The sequence below is a fragment of the Eulemur rufifrons genome, chromosome 15 (genome assembly GCF_041146395.1).
Source record: "Eulemur rufifrons isolate Redbay chromosome 15, OSU_ERuf_1, whole genome shotgun sequence".
Classification (NCBI taxonomy): Eukaryota; Metazoa; Chordata; class Mammalia; order Primates; family Lemuridae; genus Eulemur; species Eulemur rufifrons.
In genome coordinates this window covers 89,467,294-89,487,676 of record NC_090997.1, presented here as the reverse complement: position 1 = coordinate 89,487,676, position 20,383 = coordinate 89,467,294, and the positions used below count along the sequence as shown (strand labels likewise).

At 37.1% G+C, this 20,383-nt stretch overlaps 1 protein-coding gene across 7 annotated transcripts in view; it reads right to left on the bottom strand.

The window, feature by feature from the left end:
• AIG1 (androgen induced 1) overlaps positions 1–16,725 on the bottom strand; it is a 227,578-nt gene extending 210,853 nt beyond the window's left edge. For 3 of the 7 annotated variants that reach the window (XM_069488968.1, XM_069488969.1, XM_069488964.1), the window contains exon 1: positions 16,337–16,543. In XM_069488968.1, coding sequence (XP_069345069.1) covers positions 16,337–16,477 — 141 coding nt within the window. In that variant the 5' untranslated portion in view covers positions 16,478–16,543. The other 4 variants (XM_069488967.1, XM_069488970.1, XM_069488966.1 and 1 more) reach the window with 3 other exon arrangements.
• Positions 16,726–20,383: the final 3,658 nt, after the last annotated feature.

Here is a 20,383-nt window from a genome sequence, read left to right as displayed (position 1 = left end):
CACCTTTCATAGAAGGAATCCAGGCCCTTAAGCATGTATTCCTCTCCCTGTGCATTCTACCTTATCCCTCTTTCCTCCAACCAATTATTCCTTGGAAATTATGCTAAAATGGTAGAAGGCAAACAAAGTGATTACCTAATTAGTATAATTTACACAATGTTTTGAATAATTGGCATGTACCATCCTTGCAGGCTACTTGTACTTTAATGGATGGACTGCGCTCTCCAGGATATTTTTGAGCATTGAGTTCAGTGGTCTCCTAGATGCTACTTGTATTTGACACCTCAATATCTCATGTTCTCACCTTATTCACCCAAAGCAGAATTTTGAAGAATGAAAGCCAGCAACCTGACTTGTACGTTTACAAGTGTAGGTAAACTTACCTACACTGGTCATTTAAAGCAGTTTAACATCAGTATACATGAAAAGAATTATGAGAAAAATACCCTTGCAGGCATGCATACAAAGATGATAAAGCTTGAACAGTGAGCTCACATTAATTACATAAGAAAGTAAACTTTAAGTATGACCATATTATTCTCTTTTCTCCATTAACATCTTATAAAATCTTTATGGGGGTACTACATGCGTATTGCTTGCCTTTTAAAATAAAGGGAATAAAGACAGATCAGAACATCAGAGGAGCCCTTTTAGACTTAGGAAGCTTTAACTAACACATTTTTATAACAATGACTCCTGTTATTTCCTAAAGTAAGTGAATGCTTTTTTATGTTGTAGATGAAAGTTACGGCCAAATGTCAGTTCCTTCTTTTTTCTATTTTCTTTATAAAAATTATTGGTAGCATTTTCTATCCAAATCACATTAAGACAAAATAGTGAAATCAGAAGAATATTTTTAATGAAAACAAAATGCCACCTATCTCTGAAATCAAAGGAAACAACCTAAGTCAATGAGCTATGCAGAGTTTTGTAAGAGCAAAGGAAAGGCCTCTTCATGTAAATCTTATGGTTCAGAGGGTCCATTTGGCAGAGGAATGGAGTACAAACATTGACATTGGAAGAACAGACAGTACTAGCATAAGCAGGGCAAAAGCTAAGCCAGTGCAGTCAGTGGGTGGCACCAGGATCCATGGTTTACATCCATGCACACTGAAATCAACAATGCTGAGCAAAGATATAGAAAAGGTAAATAGATTCTAAAATCAGCAAGACACCACTGGCAAGCAAACAAAATTGAACTTGAATAGAATTCAACTGTGGCTGAATTTTCTTAAACAGCTGGCCACAGGTCTGCCACTGACACTCATGTTTAGGTTTGGCACTGGCCTCCCAAATAACAAAGCAGGTGAAATTCCACAAATATACGCTTCTAATAAATCATTCTGTCAGCTGGATGCTAACATTTACACATTATCCTTCCAATTCTTAACTGGCTAATCAGTTGCACGACCAAATTACATAGTACTAAAGACAATAAAAAACATAAGCATGTAAACAATATCACAATGGGCCATTGTACTGCTAAGCTTACCCTGCTTAAACATGCTATTTCTATTTGGATAAAGAAAAAGTCTTCATAATGATACCATTTTTATAAAGGCCCTAATCAAGCAAAACTAACCAACACAATATTTTGTTTAGAGGTACAAACTATTAAAAAGAGGGAGGAGGATGATAAACACAAAATCCTGGATGGTGGCTATTTCTAGGAGGTAAAAAAATTATGGGCTGGGAAAAGGACACAATATGGAAAGCTGTGAGAGAGTTAAAATTAATTTCATAATGGCACTTAATACAACATATCACACAAACCATTTTATGTTTATTATTTATTCTACAATTAACTTTTTAAAAACCCTTCTCTTGCTTAGAATAGGGTATACTCTATGGAAGAGAGCATAACAAACTTAGCTTATGCAGAGAGAGCACCTATATTAACGGTTAGATAGAAATTCCTTTGAGAGCTCTTTGATCTTTGCAATATTCCTGGCTGAAAACCTAATGAAGCTTTCTGCAGTAGTAGCAGCTAATAAAAAGAGCTGCTATTAACCACTTTTTATTCAAAACAAATGCGGCCATCTTTGGTAGAATCAAAAAATACTCTGTGGTACTGTCCTAAAGACTAAGTGAAAACACTTTTTTTAAATCAAAAACTCTTCATTAAAATTTCTCCAAGATCTGAATCTGGTTATTTTTTTTTTTTAATTATGTGCTTTGGCCATTATGAAGACTGTTCTCCATCTTTGGAAATTTCTTAAACACAGGAATATTAGCTGATCATTTTCATCATGTAATTAGTATAGTAACTGCCCAGATAGATTGACATTTTCAGATACAGTTGCTGAATTGTTTGCATTTTTCAGTCCAATTCAAATAAATGAGATATCCATTGGGAAAAATGCACAGAATATGCTAAGAAAAATTCAATTAATCCATAAGAACAATGCACCCTGGAGTTGCACAACACAGCAGTCTTGGATGATTCTGACACTTGTTCAGATAAAGAGCAATGGGGTAGAAGTGAGTTTGGGAGATAAAATAAAAAAATGTTTTTGAACAGAAGTTTGAAAAACAGGCAGTTGGATATAGGACTATAGAACTCAGGAAAGAGAAGCACAAGATACAAATTTGGGGGACCATCAGCTCATGGAATGTATTGAAAGCCATGATGCTAGGTGAGCTCTCCAAGGGAGTGAATATAAATACAAGGGGAAGATTGTATAGAACTGATTTGTGGGAAGTTCAACACTGAGGGGTTAAAAAGAGGAAGAGAAACCAGCAAGGAGACTAAGAAGAAACAGGAAACAGCAAGAGGGATCAGAGTAAAACCAGGAGAGTGTCGTTTCCCAGAGCCAAGTTTAAAGAAAGTTTTTTTAAGAAAGAACATGACTGTCTGGTTGAAACATTCTTGAAAATTTAAGTGAAATGAAGACTTAGAATTGGCCATTGTATTTGCTGACAATGGTTGTCACTGACAACCTTGATTAGTGTTCCTTCAGTGGAGTAGAGTGCATCTAAGAAAGAATGGGGGAAGAGAAAATGGAAACCAGAAATGTAGACTCTGTCAAGGAGTTTCGCTGAAAATAGAACCAGAGAAATAGGGTGGCAGCACCAGGAGATTCATCACAAAGACAAATTTTATTTTGTTTTGTTTTATTTAAGATGAGAGATAGAATACCATGTTCATAGATTGATGGAAATGAGGCAGTTGAAATGGAAAATTGTACAGCTGACCTCTGAACACAGGTTTGAACACATGGATTTTTTTCAATAAAAGTTACACTGAATGTGCCTGCCTCCTCTTCCACCTCCTCCACCTCTTCCACTTTTTCCATCTTTGCCATATCTGAGATAGCAAGACCAACTCCTCTTCCTCCTCCTCCTCCTCCTCAGCCTACTCATGAAGACAACGAGGATGAAGACCTTTATGGTGATCCACTTCCACTTAATGAATAGCCAAGATATTTTTCTCTTCCTTATGATTTCCTTAATAACATTGTCTTTTCTCCAGCTTACTTTATTGAAAGAATACAGTATATGATAGATATGACATACAAAATATGTGTCAATCAAGTGTTTATGTTATCACTAGGCTTCCAGGCAACAGTAGATATTAGTAGTTAAGTTTTTTGAAAGTCAAAAATTATACATGGATTTTCAAATGTATGGGGAGTCAGTACCCCAACCTCCACATTGTTCAAGGGTCAACTTGGGAGATGCTCTGAGTAACGAAATGCTTGAGTAGGCAAGAGGTCCAACTTTTCAAACTGGACCTAATAAATCACTCATGACTATGTTAAAGTACAATTTTAATGCAAGATGAATGGAATGCATGAACAGACCCATGATTGCTGTACATAGAAAACCATTCTTGCTCTCTTTCAATTCTATCCTAATTAGGATGCTCTAGGCCCCTGAAGATTTATGTTTGACTCAAGTATTTATGAGCCCAAACCAAGCGTGCCTAAAACACTGAGTTTTATAAACATAGAGTCAAAGACAACTAGTCACTTACATGTATGAGATTTGTGGTGAAAGATTTGCAGTGAATCTACTGGACAGGAAATTGTGAGATTTAAGCACCTTGTTTGATCATTGGTATTATTTTTCTATCTATTCTACTCTATTGTATTCTATTGTGTTAGCAGGAATGTAGAGAAATCAGTACTCCAAGTACAGAAGGGAGAGTAAACTGATTTAAAGTGAAGATATTCTCTTATAGACTTTAGTAGAGCAATTCTGCCTCTAAGAATGTATCCTAAGAAAATAATTACACTATGTAAAGATTTGTTTATTCTTATATTCACTAAGACAATAAACATAAACACACATATGAAGAAATATGCCATTATTAAAAATGATATTATGAAAGAATGTATAATGGCATGGAAAAATGTTTATAAAATATTTTAAGTGGAAAAAAAACAGGTATTAAAACCATATGTAGGCTATTTCTGGTGCCAGCCAAAATGGAGTGAGCTAACTATAGACTGTCATTCCCACTGATTACAACTAAAAACTCTGAACAGAATACAAAAAACAACTACCTGAAGGCTTTGAAAAGTACACAATGCCAGGTGCATTGGGAACTAAATGAAAATTAATAAGGACCCGTAAGGGTGAAGTCTGTGGATTTTTATTCTCCTTTTCCCCAAGGATTTGACCTGAGTGCTGGCTGAATCCTAGAGTTAATTATGCGGGAATCACCGACAGCAGAAACTCCAGGAGAAGCCCCTTCTTTCCAGCCAAAGGACTGGGAAAAAGCCTTCTGTGTGCTAGAGATTGTGTCCCCTCCCCATTTTGCCCTTAGCATGGGTATCTAAAACCCCAAGAAAACCTATCTCTCTGGCCAGAGGAACTGGAAAAAAAAAACAAAAAAAAAAAAAACAGGCCCTGTTTTGTGAAGAGTGGAGAGGAGTATGTTTCTTATTTCTCTCTTTCTCTTTCTTTTCTCTTGCTGCCTCACTGGGAAGGCATCTCCAATGTGCGACTGCATGACAGCATGGGGAGCTAGAATTCTGAGAGGACTCCATCTTTCTGGACGGAGGAACCAAGAAAACAGACTTCTGAGAGCTGGAGAGTATGAAACAAATCACAGAGAGAAGGGCTGAAAAAGAGCAACCCATAATTTTGTGTATGCATTGACAAAGTCCTGGGCATGCACAGAACAGACCTAGAGAAGCACAGCAGAGGCATCAAGAACTGAACTACCACATAAACCCATGACCAAGGTCCAGACTAACCTCTGTGTAGTGCAAGCTCCAGTGAGACCTAACAATCATAGTAAAATCTTTGAAAATTCTACTGACATCAGAACCTCCATGAGATAGCACATGAAGGCCAAACGTGATCCTGGTTGACTGCCTGCTAATACAAACAAACAAAATCAACATTCTCCATAGAATTTTAGCAGGACCTAGAGCCTTGCCACATAACATTCAAAATGCTCACAGTATAATCTAAAATAACTTGACATACAAAGAGCCAGGAAAATTGGACCAATATTAAAGGAAAAAGACAATGAATAGATGCCAACCCCCAAATGGCCCATATGTTGGAATTATTAGGCAGACTTTAGGGAAGCTCTTCAACAGTCCTCTAAAGGTAAACAGTGTTGAAATGAATGAAAGATAGAAACTGATTGCTGAGAAATAATTACTATAAAGTGGAACCAGAGGGACATTTTTGAACTGAAATATACAATATCTGAAATTTAGAAATTCACTGGATGGGCTCAGTAGCAATATGTAGGTGACAGTGGGAAGAGTCATTGAATTCGAAGATATAGCAACAGAAATTACACAGCCTAAAGAACAGAGGAACAAAAGACTGAAAAAATGAACAAGCCCTCAGCAACCTGTGAGACAATAATCAAAAGGTCTGACAGAAGGGATATTTGAAAAAAATCATGGCTGAAAACTTCTTAAATTGGGTGAAAGATATAAAATTGCAGATTCAAGAAGCTCAGCAAATCCCCATCAAGATAAACTCATAAAACCATGCTCAGACACATCATAATCAGACTCCTGAAAACCAAAAATAAGGAAAAAAATCTTAAAGGCAACCAAAGAAAAACAACACATAGCATTCAGGAAAGCAATGGTTTAAATGATTGCCGGTTTTTCATGAGAAATCATAGAGGCCAGATGAGAGTGGCACATCTTTCAAGTGATGAAAGAAAAGGACTTTTAACCAGAACTTTTCATCCAGCAAAAATATCCTTCAGGAATACAGGCAAAACAAAGGTATTCTCAGATGAAGGGAAAATTAAGAGAATTTGTTGCCAGCAGACCTTCTCTTGACGAAATGCTAAGATAAATTCTCGAGCTGAAGTGAAATAATACCACAGGGAAATATGAACATAACAACTGAAAATAGAGGAACAGAAATGGTGAATATCTGGGTAAATATAATAGACTATTTTATTCTACTAAGTTCTTTAAAATATTTTACTATTAATAGCAAAAAATGATAACATTATCTATGGGGTTTTCCAGTTACGTAGATATAATAAAAAAAATGACTATCACATAAAGTGGGAGGATAAAGTGACAAGGATTGTATGTTTTACTTGAAATGGTAAACTGTTCACTCCAAGTAGATCATATAAAGCTAGTTATGTATATGGTAATCCCTAAAACAACTACTGAAATAGTAATTCAAAGAGGTATATACAAATAGCCAATACATAAATTAAAATGAAATACTAAAAGTATTCAAATAATCCAGAAGAAGGCAGCAAATGGTAATGGAAGAACAAAACAGGGTAACAAATAGAATACAAATAATAAAGTAGTACACCTAAATCCAACCATTTTAATAATCACATTAAATATAAATGGTACCCATTAAAGGATAGAGATTATCAAATTAAATTTCAAAAATATGACTCAAGTATATGTTGTTTACAAGAAAATCCACTTTAAATATATTAATATAGATAAGTTAAAAGGATGAAAAAAGATACAACACACAAACACTAATCAAAAAGAAAGCTGGAAAAGCTATAATAATATTAGACAAAACAGACATTGGAACAAGGAATTATTTAGCAAGGAAAATGAAGGACATTTTATAATAAAAAAAGGGCATTCACCAAGATATGTAGCATTCTCAAATGTGCATGCACTTAACAATGTGGATGTTCTCAAATATATGATGCAAGAATTGATAAAACTGAAATGAATTAGACAAACCTGCAATTTTACTTAGATACTTCACTGCTCCTTTCTCAGTTAATGAGAGAGCAAGTGACAGAAAATCAGCAAGTATATAGAAGACCCGAACAACACTAACAACGAACTTTATGTAATGGATGTTTAAGAACCACTCTACCCAATAATAGCGGAACACATATTTCAAGTGCACATGGAATAGTCAACATAATTGCCCAAATTCTGAGCCATAAAACCACACTTAACAACTTTAAAACTGAAATAATGCAAAGAATGGTCTCTGATCATAATGTAATTAAACTAGAAGTAAATCACAGAAAGATATTTAGGATATGTCAAAAATGTATAAACAACAAGTATCTAAATAACCCATTGTAAAATAGAAAGACTCACAGGAAATTTTAAAAAAATACTTCGGGCTGGGCATGGTGCCTTACCACTAATCCCAGCACTTTGGGAGGCCGAGGCAGGAGGATTACTTGAGGCCAAGAATTTGAGACCAACCTGAGCAACATAGTAAGATCCCATTTCTACAAAAAAAAAAAAAAAAATTAGCCAGGTGTGGTGGTATGTGCCTGTAGTCTCAGCTACTCAGGAGGCTAAGGCAGGAGGATTGCTTGAGCCCGGGCATTGGAGGTTGCAGTGAACAAAGTGAACTATGATGACACCACTGCACATTACCCCAGGCAAAAGAGTGACACCCTGTCTCAAAAACAAAACAAAACAAAAGCTTTGAATTGAATGACAATGAAAATAAAATGTATTAAAACTTGTAAGATGAGGCCGGGCGCGGTGGCTCACACCTGTAATCCTAGCACTCTGGGAGGCCGAGGTGGGCGGATCGTTTGAGCTCAGGAGTTTGAGACCAGCCTGAGCAAGAGCGAGACCCCATCTCTACTAAAAATAGAAAGAAATTATATGGACAGCTAAAAATATATATAGAAAAAATTAGCCGGGCATGGTGGTGCATGCCTGTAGTCCCAACTACTCGGGAGGCTGAGACAGGAGGATCCCTTGAGCCCAGGAGTTTGAGGTTGCTGTGAGCTAGGCTGACACCATGGCACTCATTCTAGCCTGGGCAACAGAGTGAGACTCTGTCTCAAAAAAAAAAAAAAAAAAAAAAAAACACTTGTAAGATGCAGCTACCATAATGCTTAGAGGCAAATTTATAGCATTAAATACTTCTATAGGAAAGAAGAAAGGCCTCAAATTAATAAATTAATCATCTAAGCTTCCACATTAAGAAATCAGTAAAAGATGAGCAAAATAAACAGAAAGAAAAAATTAATAAACGTTAAAAACAGAAATCAATGAAATTGAAAACAATCACAATAGCCCAAAAAACAAACCCAAATCTGATCTTTGAAAAAAAATCAATAAAAAGTTGAGAAGCTCCTAGCCAGACTCATGAAGAAAAAAGAGATAAGACACAAATTACCAATATCAGGAATGAAATGTGGTTATCACTATAGACCCTACAGACAAGAGAGAGATAAGAAGGGAATACTGAAAGATGAAATGGACTAATTATTTGAAAGACACAAACTACCAAATCTCAATAAAAAACAATTGATAACCTTAATAGCCCTATATCTTGAAATCAACCAAACTGAATTTGCGGTTGAAACTTTCCAACAAAGAAAACTCCAAGCTCAGTAGTTTTCCCTGGTAAATTTTACCAAACGTTTCTAGAAGAAATAACACCAATTCTACTTAATCTCTTCCAGAACATTGAAGAGGAATTAGGCACACCCTAATACCAAAGACAGAAACATACAAACAAACAGAAAACTAATGATAAATATTCCTCATGAACAGACAAAAAATCTCAACAACATATTAGCAAATCAAATTCAGCAATATATAAAAAGAACAATATACCATAATCAAGTGGCATTCACCCTAGAAATGCAAAACTGATTTGATAGTCAAAAATCACTACACTTCCTGATTTAAAATCGTATTACAAAGCTATAGTAATAAAAATATTATGGTACCCGCAAACAGACAGATACAGAGAGGAGTGGAACAGAACAGGACGCCGAGAAATAAATCCAAACATATACAGTCAACTAATTTTTGATGAAGTCACTGAGAGGACACAACAGGGAAAGGATAATCTCTTCAGTAAATGGTGCTGGGAAAACTTGATTTTCTCATGCAAAAGAATGAAATTGGATCCTTATCTTATACCATACACAAAAATCAACTCAAAATGAATAACAGACCTAAATGTAAGACCAGAAACTATAAAACTCCTGAAAAAGAACATAGGGGAAAAGTTCCTGGGGATTGACTATAAAGAGGCAATACTAAGGAATTTTTTTAGGTGATTGTGGTGGTAGTTATACAATTCTATGGATCTGTCAAAACTTATAGAACTATATAACACAAAGATTAAATTTTGGTGTACATGAATTTTAAATAAATTTATTAAAAACCATATGTATATATTAAACTTTTGTTTTTAAAAAAGTACATATATGACTAAAAAAGAAAATATCAAAATACTAATACTGGTATCTTTGAATAATATCTGTAATTTAAAAATAATTTTTATAAAGAAGATGATTTTTTGCTGAAATCTAACACACACACATACATATATGTATACACATTTATAATGTAGTCTCTCTCTGTGTGTTTCTGTGTGTGCATAAAGTTTCAAAATAAATACCATCTTGAAGCACTAAAATGCTGAGATGAAAGGAAAATTAGGGAGAATTAATATGGGATATATTTTCCTCCCTATGATTTCCTGTATTGTACAAATTTTCTATAATTACTACATATTGCTTTTGCAATTAAATTTTGAAATTATAATACAGCCTTGCAGGTCTAAATATAAGTCAATACAAAGAGGCCAAGTGTATTGTCTGACTTTTTAGAATTCCTTGCTTCCATCCCATATCTTGTTCCATTCCATGATGGATCTGATCAAGGGGTGTCTCACTTTCAAAGAGAGCTCTGTTCCCACTGCACTCGGAGGGGACTACCCTGCAGGTGAGAACTGGGCCCTTTAACTGTCCAGCCATAGGCTGCACAAAAGAAAGCAATGTTGTTATAGAATCCTAAGCAGTGAGATTTTTTTCAAGCATGCTTGGATCACATGAGCATCTGATTCAATGTGGAAAACTGTACTATTGTTCATGCTTCCACAGACACACGTGACACTTCAAGGGAACACAGACGAACAAATGAAAACCCCCAAGAGCAGTTACCAATTTTGTTAAATGTTATACCAGACATGGGGGAATGGCAGGGATGAGAAAAGAAGTGACCTCAGCCAGTGGTCAGATGACTTTCTGTAATTTGCATTTGCAACTAAGAGAGGGAATGGGTGATTATATCATCAACTATTTCCCCCACTCCAACAAAACCAGGCCCCTATTTTATGTCTGATCCAAAAGAAACACTTACAAAGAAGGTGAAGAAGAGTCTATGCAAAGCATTATTCTTACAATTCTTCCCTGAGGTTAGGAAAAAACATTATTTAATCCTTCAACTTTATGTGCACATTTTAGGGTCAAGTCTGAGTTTCCTGGAGAAAAAATTTGCAGTTTCACCCTTTTTTGTATAATATCCAAAAAAAGCCAAAAACTAAAAAAAATAAATAAAAATGCACCTAATTTTGTTCCCTGAGTACTCAGTGAACCTTCACATGGCACTGTGTGGCTTTGACTGGCAAAACTAAGTACCCTAGTTATGTAATGACATACAGAATCTCTTCTCAGGATATTTTATTTCCTATTTAAAATTAAGCCATGAACTAGCATCAAGAATATATTTTATGATAAGTATGTAAGTAATTATAAGAATAACTCAAATGCAAAATTTAGTATACTTACGCAGTTTATTTTGCCTCTAACATTTTTTCAAATGTCAAAAATTCTCAGCATGTCTAAAAGCAAAAATTGTATCCTCCAGGTATACTTGACCATTTCCTGCTTTTTCAACACTCCAAGTATTTCCACATCTGAGCTTTTATTTATCCTCCTCCCTCGGTGGTTTTCTTAAATTCTTTTGCAATTCGGATTTAGATAACAAAAAAAAGTACCTAGATTATGTTACCTTAAACCTCTACAAAAATGCCTTCACCCAGCCAAAATACAAGACCATGCCTTTGGCTTTCATAAAACCATCATATAAGAAACATCAACTATAAGAATATTTCTATATATTCTGCTAAAAACCAATCAAAGGCATTATCTACTTTGCTACCCAATGTTCTTTATATGAGGATCTTGGTAATAAATAGCGTTGAAAGGTCAGTACCTGGAAAGAACTTTATTTTTCTGGATAAATTGTTACACTTCCTTTATTCCAGCACTAGAGATAATGCAGTGCATTCTTTTCTGCCTTAGTTGCTCTGAAGATTATCTAAATTTGTTTCTCAATTGCAATAACTAACTCATTTCTGATGCCTGATACGTATCTTTCACTCTCTTTTATTTTCAAGTTGTAATTTTTACATGGTTTTAATTAGGTCATAGTGAAAGTCACCTGAAGTATGTTTTGAAAGGAGGCAGAATCAGCATATAAAGGCTGGGTCCCACAGCTGTTCCGTGGCCTAGAGCAGCACTTATCAAACTAGAATGTACATAACAATCATCTAATGGTCTTATGAAAATGCAGATTCTGATTCAGAAGGTCTAGGGTGGAGCTGAAGATGCCACATTTCTAACAGACGCCCGGAAAAAATGGATCCTGCTGATTCTCAGCTCATACTCTGAGTAGGCAGGGCCTGAACAGCAACATTCTGCCAATGCATGAATGAAAAGTCAGGGCAGGAGGAATAATGAGTATGATATAACCCTAAGAAATGATGACTCTCAAAACGGTGAGTACCACAAACTAGAGCAAAGGGCTAGCCAGATCTCTGTTTCAATCTTTAAAAATCAAGAAGTCTTAAATACAATATCAATATTAATTTAAGTTTTAATAACAGATATCCAGTTCATGGTTTTCAAAGAAGTTGATTCTGACTAATATGTTAGACAGTCTGCCCTATACACCTGAACATGAATGAAGGTTTGGTTGATGTATTTTTTTAATTGCTATTATCTTGTATGTTTTGGTAGGAACAAGAAAAGAATACTCATTAAAAATCTGGCAACAGAAAGTTTCCATTTATTTAAACATTGACTAAACACCTATCATACTCCAAACACTACTCTGAGGTCTCAAAATACAGTTGCCTTTTTCTTTTAATTTATTTATGCTGGTTTTATTCTGCTGGTTCTTTTTTTATTATCTTTGGGGGCCATTATTATGTAACTTGGAGAATTATCATTTAGCTATTGAATAAGTGAATTAATCTGCATCATTTAAAGAAAATTCATCAACTGTGATATTGAATAAGGAAATATTTGAACATCAGTCAGTTTAAATTTTCTTTCTTTCCAACTTGTTTCCAGTTAAGAGTATTCCTTCTCCTGGCCTGGCATGTTACATAATGATATTTTCTGAAATACTTCAGAGTAAAGGAAAGACCTAGTTTTCCAATGGTGTTCAGTCTTTATAGATTCTCATATTGCCCATTGTTACACATATGTGTGTCTCCTCTGCACAGTTTCATGGAGGAAGTAGGCAAAACCTATATTTTGGTTAAAGCTAAAATTAACCAGTTATCAATTATATATAAAAGACTAGTTGAATCACTGCACTTATTTCATATAAGTACAAAAACAGTTAAGTTTTTTTTCTAGGTCAGAGGCTTTAAAGCCAAGTGCACTTGTTTTCTGTTCCTGCAGTGACAAATTATCATAAATTTAGTGGCTTAAACAACACAAATTTATTGTTTTACAATTCTGGAAGTCACAAGTCCAAAAGAGGTGTCACCAGGCTAAAATCAAGGTGTCAAAGGGCTGTATTCCTTCTAGAAACACTAGGAGGAAAGTTCTAGACTTTAGAACTTTAAAACTCTAGAGATATCCAGCTTCTAGACACCTCCCACATTCCTTGGCTCATGCCCCTGCCGGGTCTTCACAGCCATCACTGCTGCATCACTCTGTGACTATCCTCCCCAGTTCTATCTTCCCCCAGCTATCTCTTCTCTTCTTGTTTCCTTATTCCACTTTTAAGGACCCTTGTAATTATACTGGGGCCAACTGGAAAATCCAGGATAATCTCCCTATTTTAAGGTCAGTTGATTAGCAACCTTAATTCCCCTTTGCCATGTAACCTAACATAGTCACAGGTTCCAGACATTAGGATATAGACATCTTTGGAGGTCCATTATTCACACCAAGCCAGTGTTCCTTCTCTATTTACTAACTTGAATTTTCCAAAAGCACTTTAGTTCTCTTATAGTTTTTCATTGCTAGGAAAAGGAGCCATTGGGAAATAACTGTATTAGATTAATGGTAGCAACAATCCACATTTCAGATTTCGACCATGAGCTCTGATTCTATTGGAATGACTCTCCTCTCTAAAGAGAACACAGCTGGAATGGCCACTACAACATAACCATATGCTCCCGGATATGTGTAGCCTGAAATTCCTGATTCACATCCTGGTAAACTGATGCCATGGAACGTGGAATCCAACTGTGGCCATCAGGATAAATGCCCTGACTCCTTGCAATGCAAGCTAGCTAAAAAAAAAAAGGGCCTTCTCATTAAAATTTTGAGAAGCTAAGCCCTCTTCCAAAATTACTCCAATAAACCTAGAATTGTTAAAATTGTACAAGGCACTAGGTAATAAAGTTTACTAGTTTTTTTTAACATAAAAAATGAAAAGTTAAATGGCTAAATTATAGTAGCCTAATCTTTTCATGCCATTACTGAGGATTGACAGGTTGGTTGTTTTAACAGCTGTGCAATGCTTAAACTCTAAGGACTTTAAATCTTGAATAATAAAAAGAATAACACTTTGCATGACTGTTCTTATGAATATATTTTAGACATACTCTCTCAAAGGAACTCTTGGTTAGAGATAATTATTATATTTCAATCAAGAGCCACAGAGTAAAAAAAGTTTGAACCATTGGCTTAAGGCCGGCCCTATACATGCTGGAACTAAATATAAAACAAAGTAAAAGTTTCCAATTTGAATTTATTGTCTGAATTTTGGGATAGAAAAAAAGTATATGGTGATTAGTGTTATATAAAATAGGCAAGTCTAATTATTGAATGCTAAAATATAAACTGTACGACAAGCATATTAAACTGACTCTACTACAGTTTAATGTCATACAAAGGTTATGAGAGGAATATTCTTTCTGTGAGCCTTGTTTTTTAACATGCAGTAAGCGATGAGAATGTGAGAAACAGTCAAATCTCTCTCGGGTTAACCAACACCCTCAGTTTCTACCCCCTCACCTGACCCCACCCTCTGCTCCCAAAATATAGCACCTTCTGCAAGGGTGCTACTAAGAGCTGTGTATGATACCTATGGCTCTGGTGGCAGCTCTGTCAGTATTTTAGCTCAGCACTACTTGACAACTCTCAAATGGGCCAGCTCTAAGTGAGATCTGACTTAGGAATGGTGTAAGGCAGTAATCCAAAAGGAGTTTTGCTCACATAGTCCCTACAGGAATTCTCAAAAGATATGCACATATTTTTAAATAACATCTAAACATCTTTAACATAAGTTTAAACACTTGTAAAAAGAGGGACATGCTTTGTGAAGCTCTGTATATGGTATACTTGCTTTATATACATATGTATCAGAACCTCAGGGCTGCAGATTTAGCTCATTCGATCTATGGAAAATGTCTGCTACATAACATAACTGGCAAAGTCAATCCTCATTGACAAGCCAATCAACCCAGTAAGACTTTCTGTCAAAACAACTCCGTTTTTCAATCAAGTATGAAGATAGTCCTGGTGACAGCCATCTATCTTCTGAATGCTAAAAGGAACAGAATGAAAAACACAGTACAGAGCCTTGTCATGTGCTCCTCACGTGGATGAATGGGGAATAAGAAAGGAGAACTGGCAGGCATCATGCATGTTCAGACGCAGATTAGTTTCAAGAAAGAGTTGGAAGTGGAGAGTCTGAAATATGAAACCCTTGCAACTCTTTATGCCCTGGGAAGTCCTGTGTGCCTAAGGATACGTGCACGGTGTGGAGACTGCTGGGAAAAGAATTTAAATTCCTCTCTGAAAATATTTAATATAGTGCAAATAATAAGGTGGTATTTCTAAACCAAAAGCCTTTGATTGGATTTCTTTGAGGCATCCTATGTCATTGGAAATACCTTAAAACAGGTATCAAGTTCTCTTTATCAAAATGGAGGGTCAAAGAAAGATCTTGCCGGCGTAGCCAACTTTGTATTTAATCTTGGAATTGGTTCTACATTTTCTGTAACAGGTTCCTCTAGAACTTCATTGCTTTTGTTTTAACCCTCTTCCTGATAATCCTGTAGTGTGTGTTACACCCCCGTCTTAGTCACCTTTCACCCTGAAGTTCCTAGGTCCACTCACATCGTTACTGGGCCTTATGCCACGTTCTGATTCTCTGTGGGGACTGTTTTAGTGTCAGAAGTAGATAACCTTTAAAAGTAAAAATAACAATAACGTGCACCTGTCAAGACTATCATATTGTGCCAACAGAGGAGCTGCTTATGCAAACTTGCAAACTTTTACATGGGAAGACAGAGAAAAGTGTACACATTGGAAATGTATTTTAAAATTCTCTTCCACCAATGTTTCTGGGGAAAAAGTTGGAAGTAAATTACTGACAAAGGGCAAAAAACAGATGCAAAGAAGACAACTTTATTAGGTGTTTTCTCTCCCTTCTGAGGAGGATTTGAGTCCTTTCAGGTGAAGCTCCAAATAACTAGACAATACCCGGTTTCCTTCTGTTGCAGCAAGTTTATCCCACGGTGAGTGCTCTCGAAAGCACCTTGAGAGCGAATGGGTGGGTCTCAGGACATTCGTGATCAAGATCGTCCGATGCTTTTGTTAGCTGAAGAATCTCCCGTGTCGTCTCTTGGAAGCAGTCTGTGTCCCCCTCCACATAGCCCACCACCTGGCTGCGCCCCACCTCCATTCGTCCCCCAGCTACCAGGTAACCGTGGGTGGTTCAGAGGGCGCCCCTGCGGGAGCAGCCAGGCCTTTAGACGCAATCACTGGGGAAGAGGTGAGGACAAGGGTGGGTGCTGGAGACGCGCACGCGCGAAAGTACTCGCGCACCCACAAACACACAGGCACCGGGTGCCGGGCGGACAGGGAGAGGGGAGGGTACGGCCTTACCAGATCAATGAACGTCAGGAACTTCCAGCTCCCTCCGTAGGTCTGATGCGAGGGCATTTCGATGGCCTTGTAGTTGCACAGGATAGAGCAGTAGGACAGCAGGATGGCCACCCGCAGCACCTGGGAGGGGACAAGCGCCATGTTCGCGAGAGGCCTGGGCAGACTGGGCAGCGCGGAGGAGGGCGCCAGGCTGCGGGCGCGCGGGGGCGGGCGCCGTGGGAACCCTGGCGCGGCCGGCGCGGGGCGGGGGCTGCGGTTGGGCGCGCGTCCCGCGGGACTGACGCGGCCGCGAGCGCGCGGGCGACCCGAGCGGGCGGGGCGGTGTTTGTGGGCGCCCGGCCGCGGCCAGGCGGGCGGCGTGGCGTCATCTGTTTCGTCACCTTCGTCATTCTGCTCCTGCGGTCGCGGCCCCCCCCCCACCCAGAGACCCGGCCGGGGGCGACCTCTGGGGTGTCACGGGAGTGGGCGGGCAGCCTCCGACTGCGACCCGGGCTGTGGAAGTGCTTGTCGCTCCGGGAGGCTGCACAGCCCAGGGCAAGGGGGCGGGGAACCTGGATTGAAGGAGAGGACCCCAGGGGGACAAATGTTCCACCGGGCACTGGCGGCCGACGGGAACCTGGACTGAAGGAGAGGACCCCAGGGGGACAAATGTTCCACCGGGCACTGGCGGAGGGACCGGGTGGAGGTGTGAACTTGGGGTGTAAATCTGCGCCCGGAGTGACTTGCATTATTTTGGACCCGGTAGGGATTTTAGTGTTGACAGACGACCGTTAATCATTATCAGACTCACTTGTAAACTTCTCTTTCAGTGGATAGGCTATCCTGTACTTTTCTATAAGAGGTTTATTCATATCAAATCTATATAACATAAGATATGAACTTTGGACAAGAGGTTTACGCATCAAAAGCCATAAAGAAAATATTGTTAGATAATTGTTGCAGCTGTAAGATTGCATTCAGTTTAAAAACAAATCATTCTGAGTTTGGATATAAAACCAATGTGTGTGCAATGTTAACACTAATCTTTTGGGAGCTAAACTGGTTTTGCCCTTTGACTTACTTTTTTTTTTTTTTTTTTTTCCTATACTACAATCCCAGACTTAATGGAAGAAAAGTAAATATAAACTGGATTCCCTCTGCCTTCCAGTAAATGTTGTCACATTGAGGTTGCATCAGTCTGTGGGCAGCATTTTTTTTAATCATGATCACATTTCAAACAACCAGATGCATGGACAGATTATGAAAAGACAACATAGGTATTTCCTGTGGATCCATTTAAAACAGGTGTCCTCTCCAAATAGTCTCTGAGTCAGAGGATGTGGAGTGAGGACTGGCAGAGAAAGCATAGTTAGAGGTAAAGAGAAAGTACCAACTATGGATGTTTCCCTGAATCTTTCCAATCAAGCTTTACACCAAAATAAATAGACCCACTAGATTTTTTTAAATTGGCATAATTATGCTGATACTAACTGATGTCACAAGAAGATTATACTAGAGTAAAACTATTTATTATTGATGATCCATAGTCATATCTTCGTGTAAAAGTTGTGTCTACCTTTTTTTTCATCGTGTGTTCGTGCTACATGGTTATGAGATTGCAAAAACAGTAGTAGATCTGTGGAAGAGCTATCTGTCTTACGAAGGCCTTAATAAAGTTTTATGAGTTAATGTGATACTTTCAGAGTTTGACATGCCCTTCCCACTTTACATGTTAGAAAATCATTAATACGATTCCCTGTCCCCATTAATACAAAATAATATTTTCATAAATTCATTAAAATTTATTCCTGTGGTCAGTTTCTTTTAAAATAAATACCTGTAATACTCAAAGAAGTGTTTTGAATCTATTCTAATGGATTTGATTTTATTTTGTGATTTGCTAACCATGATGAGATAGTTTTGTATTTAAAAAAATGAAACATTTGCATAAACCTTGACCCAAATACTCATCTATGAGCATGTCAGTCCACAATTTTTGAAACTTCTTGATAACTATTTATTAACATGTCCAGGTTTGCTCTCTCTGCTTTTTAGACTATATCTAACAATCTTAGTCCTGTTATACAGGTGTTCTTTATGAAAAAATATTAATCTACACACAAATTATATTTTTACTGTATAAATAATACAAGGGGGTATTGCTCTTAAAACTTCACTCAGTAGGTTATCTTTTTATGAACTATAATACATTATTCACTTGTAATTATCTACATGAGTCCATATTTGATTTAGAGAATACTGTTTTTCGTTGTGTGGAAGAAATATTTGCGTGTCATTTTTCAGCATTTTTATTCTACGGCACAATTAATGGAAATGGAAGAGAAAAGCCTTATCCTGTTACATCTCATGGATACCAGTAAACATAAGAAATACCAAGGGAAGATTATAAGACCTTGTTTTAGCTTCTAGTTATATTAATATTCTTTGATTATTATAATACTTCTTACACTAAGACTGTGTACAGGCTGAAGACTCTTCCTTAAATACTTCTAAAAACTGATACAATCTTGTTTTTCCTTTTTTTTTTTTTTTTTTTGATGGAGGAGCATGTCTGACATACTGGTTGATGACTGGTGATGATAATACCTGCTCATGTTGGAAATGGCAGGCACTCCTGTGTCTCTTATGTTGTATTCCAAGAAGCCAACTTCATGCAACTATTGGTCTTTGCTTAAAATATCAGAAGAAAGAATGTTCATGCATATCCTTACAATATTCAATATTTACAGATTTCCTTTGGTTCTACATTTATATTAGATAAGCATTTTCTAATAAGATCAATATATTTGGACAAATTATTTTTCTCCCTTCCTGTTTGCACCTCGAGCGTGAAGGTGGGGATATGTCCCTTTGAGAGGCTTGGGCATGGAAAAAATCCTCTCAGTTTTACAGGACAGACCCCTTAGAGGTTCCTTATAAAAGTGTCATATTTACAATATTAAAACAGGAAAGTTTTTTTAAATGAAAATTATCTCTATTCTCACCACCCAAAGAAAATACTGAACATTTTAGCATATTCTTGCCAGTCTTTTTATAATACATACTTTGCTTAGCTGCTTGTGACATAACTGTACAATTTGCATCACACAGATTTTTTTTTTGCCTTAAGAATTTTCTCTTATTATTTACAACTCTTCGTAAAAATCATATGTAATGATCATATAACCTAACACCATATGGACATTTATTTTGCTTAAACTTTTCCCTGTTTTTGGATATTAGTTTGTTTCCAGGTTTTCACCACAATAAATACACCGTAATGTCCATATTTTGAATTGAGAAAGCTACTTTTTAAGGATGATTTGGAACTCAAAGCCAATTAACAAACCACATTTTATAATCTAATGTGTATTTTTGTTCATGTGTGTTTGTGTGAACTGGGGTGCCAAGGAGAGTTCTTTCACCTCGGAAGGCAGTTGGGAAAGATAAAGAAGTAGGTAAAAATTACTCTTTTTTCATACAAGTAATGCTCATTCCAGCTTTTAAAAATTCAGTTCCTTTAGATAGAAAATGCAATGCCAATGCATTTGATTAACCAGTTTTTTTGGTTTTTGGTTTTTGGGGTTTTTGCTATTAACCAGGAATAGTTGGTTTTTACAGGCCAAATGAGCAGCTGCTGCTAGTGGTTGTATTGATGGTGCGAGCTGTAACGGTTTTTCACTGTTTTAAAAATGGACCCTATTTGCTATAGAGAACTTCATTAAATTATGAGATCTCTAAACATCAAGGATTCTGTGGAAGGTCAATGAAAAGCTTTAGAAAAAGTAGTGTCCAGCCAGACACAGTGGCTCACAGGTGTAATCCTAGCACTTTGGGAGGCCAACGCAGGAGGATTGTTTGAGGCCAGGAGTGTGAGACCAGCCTGAGCAAGAGTAAGATCCCCATCCCCACAAAAAATAGAAAAATTAGCTGGGTATAGTGGCACATGCCTGCAGTCCCAGCTACTTGGGAAGCTGAAGCAGGAGGATCACTCAAATCCAAGAGTTTGAGATTGCAGTGAGCTATTATGCATTCTAGCCAGGGCAACAGAGTGAGACCCTATCAAAA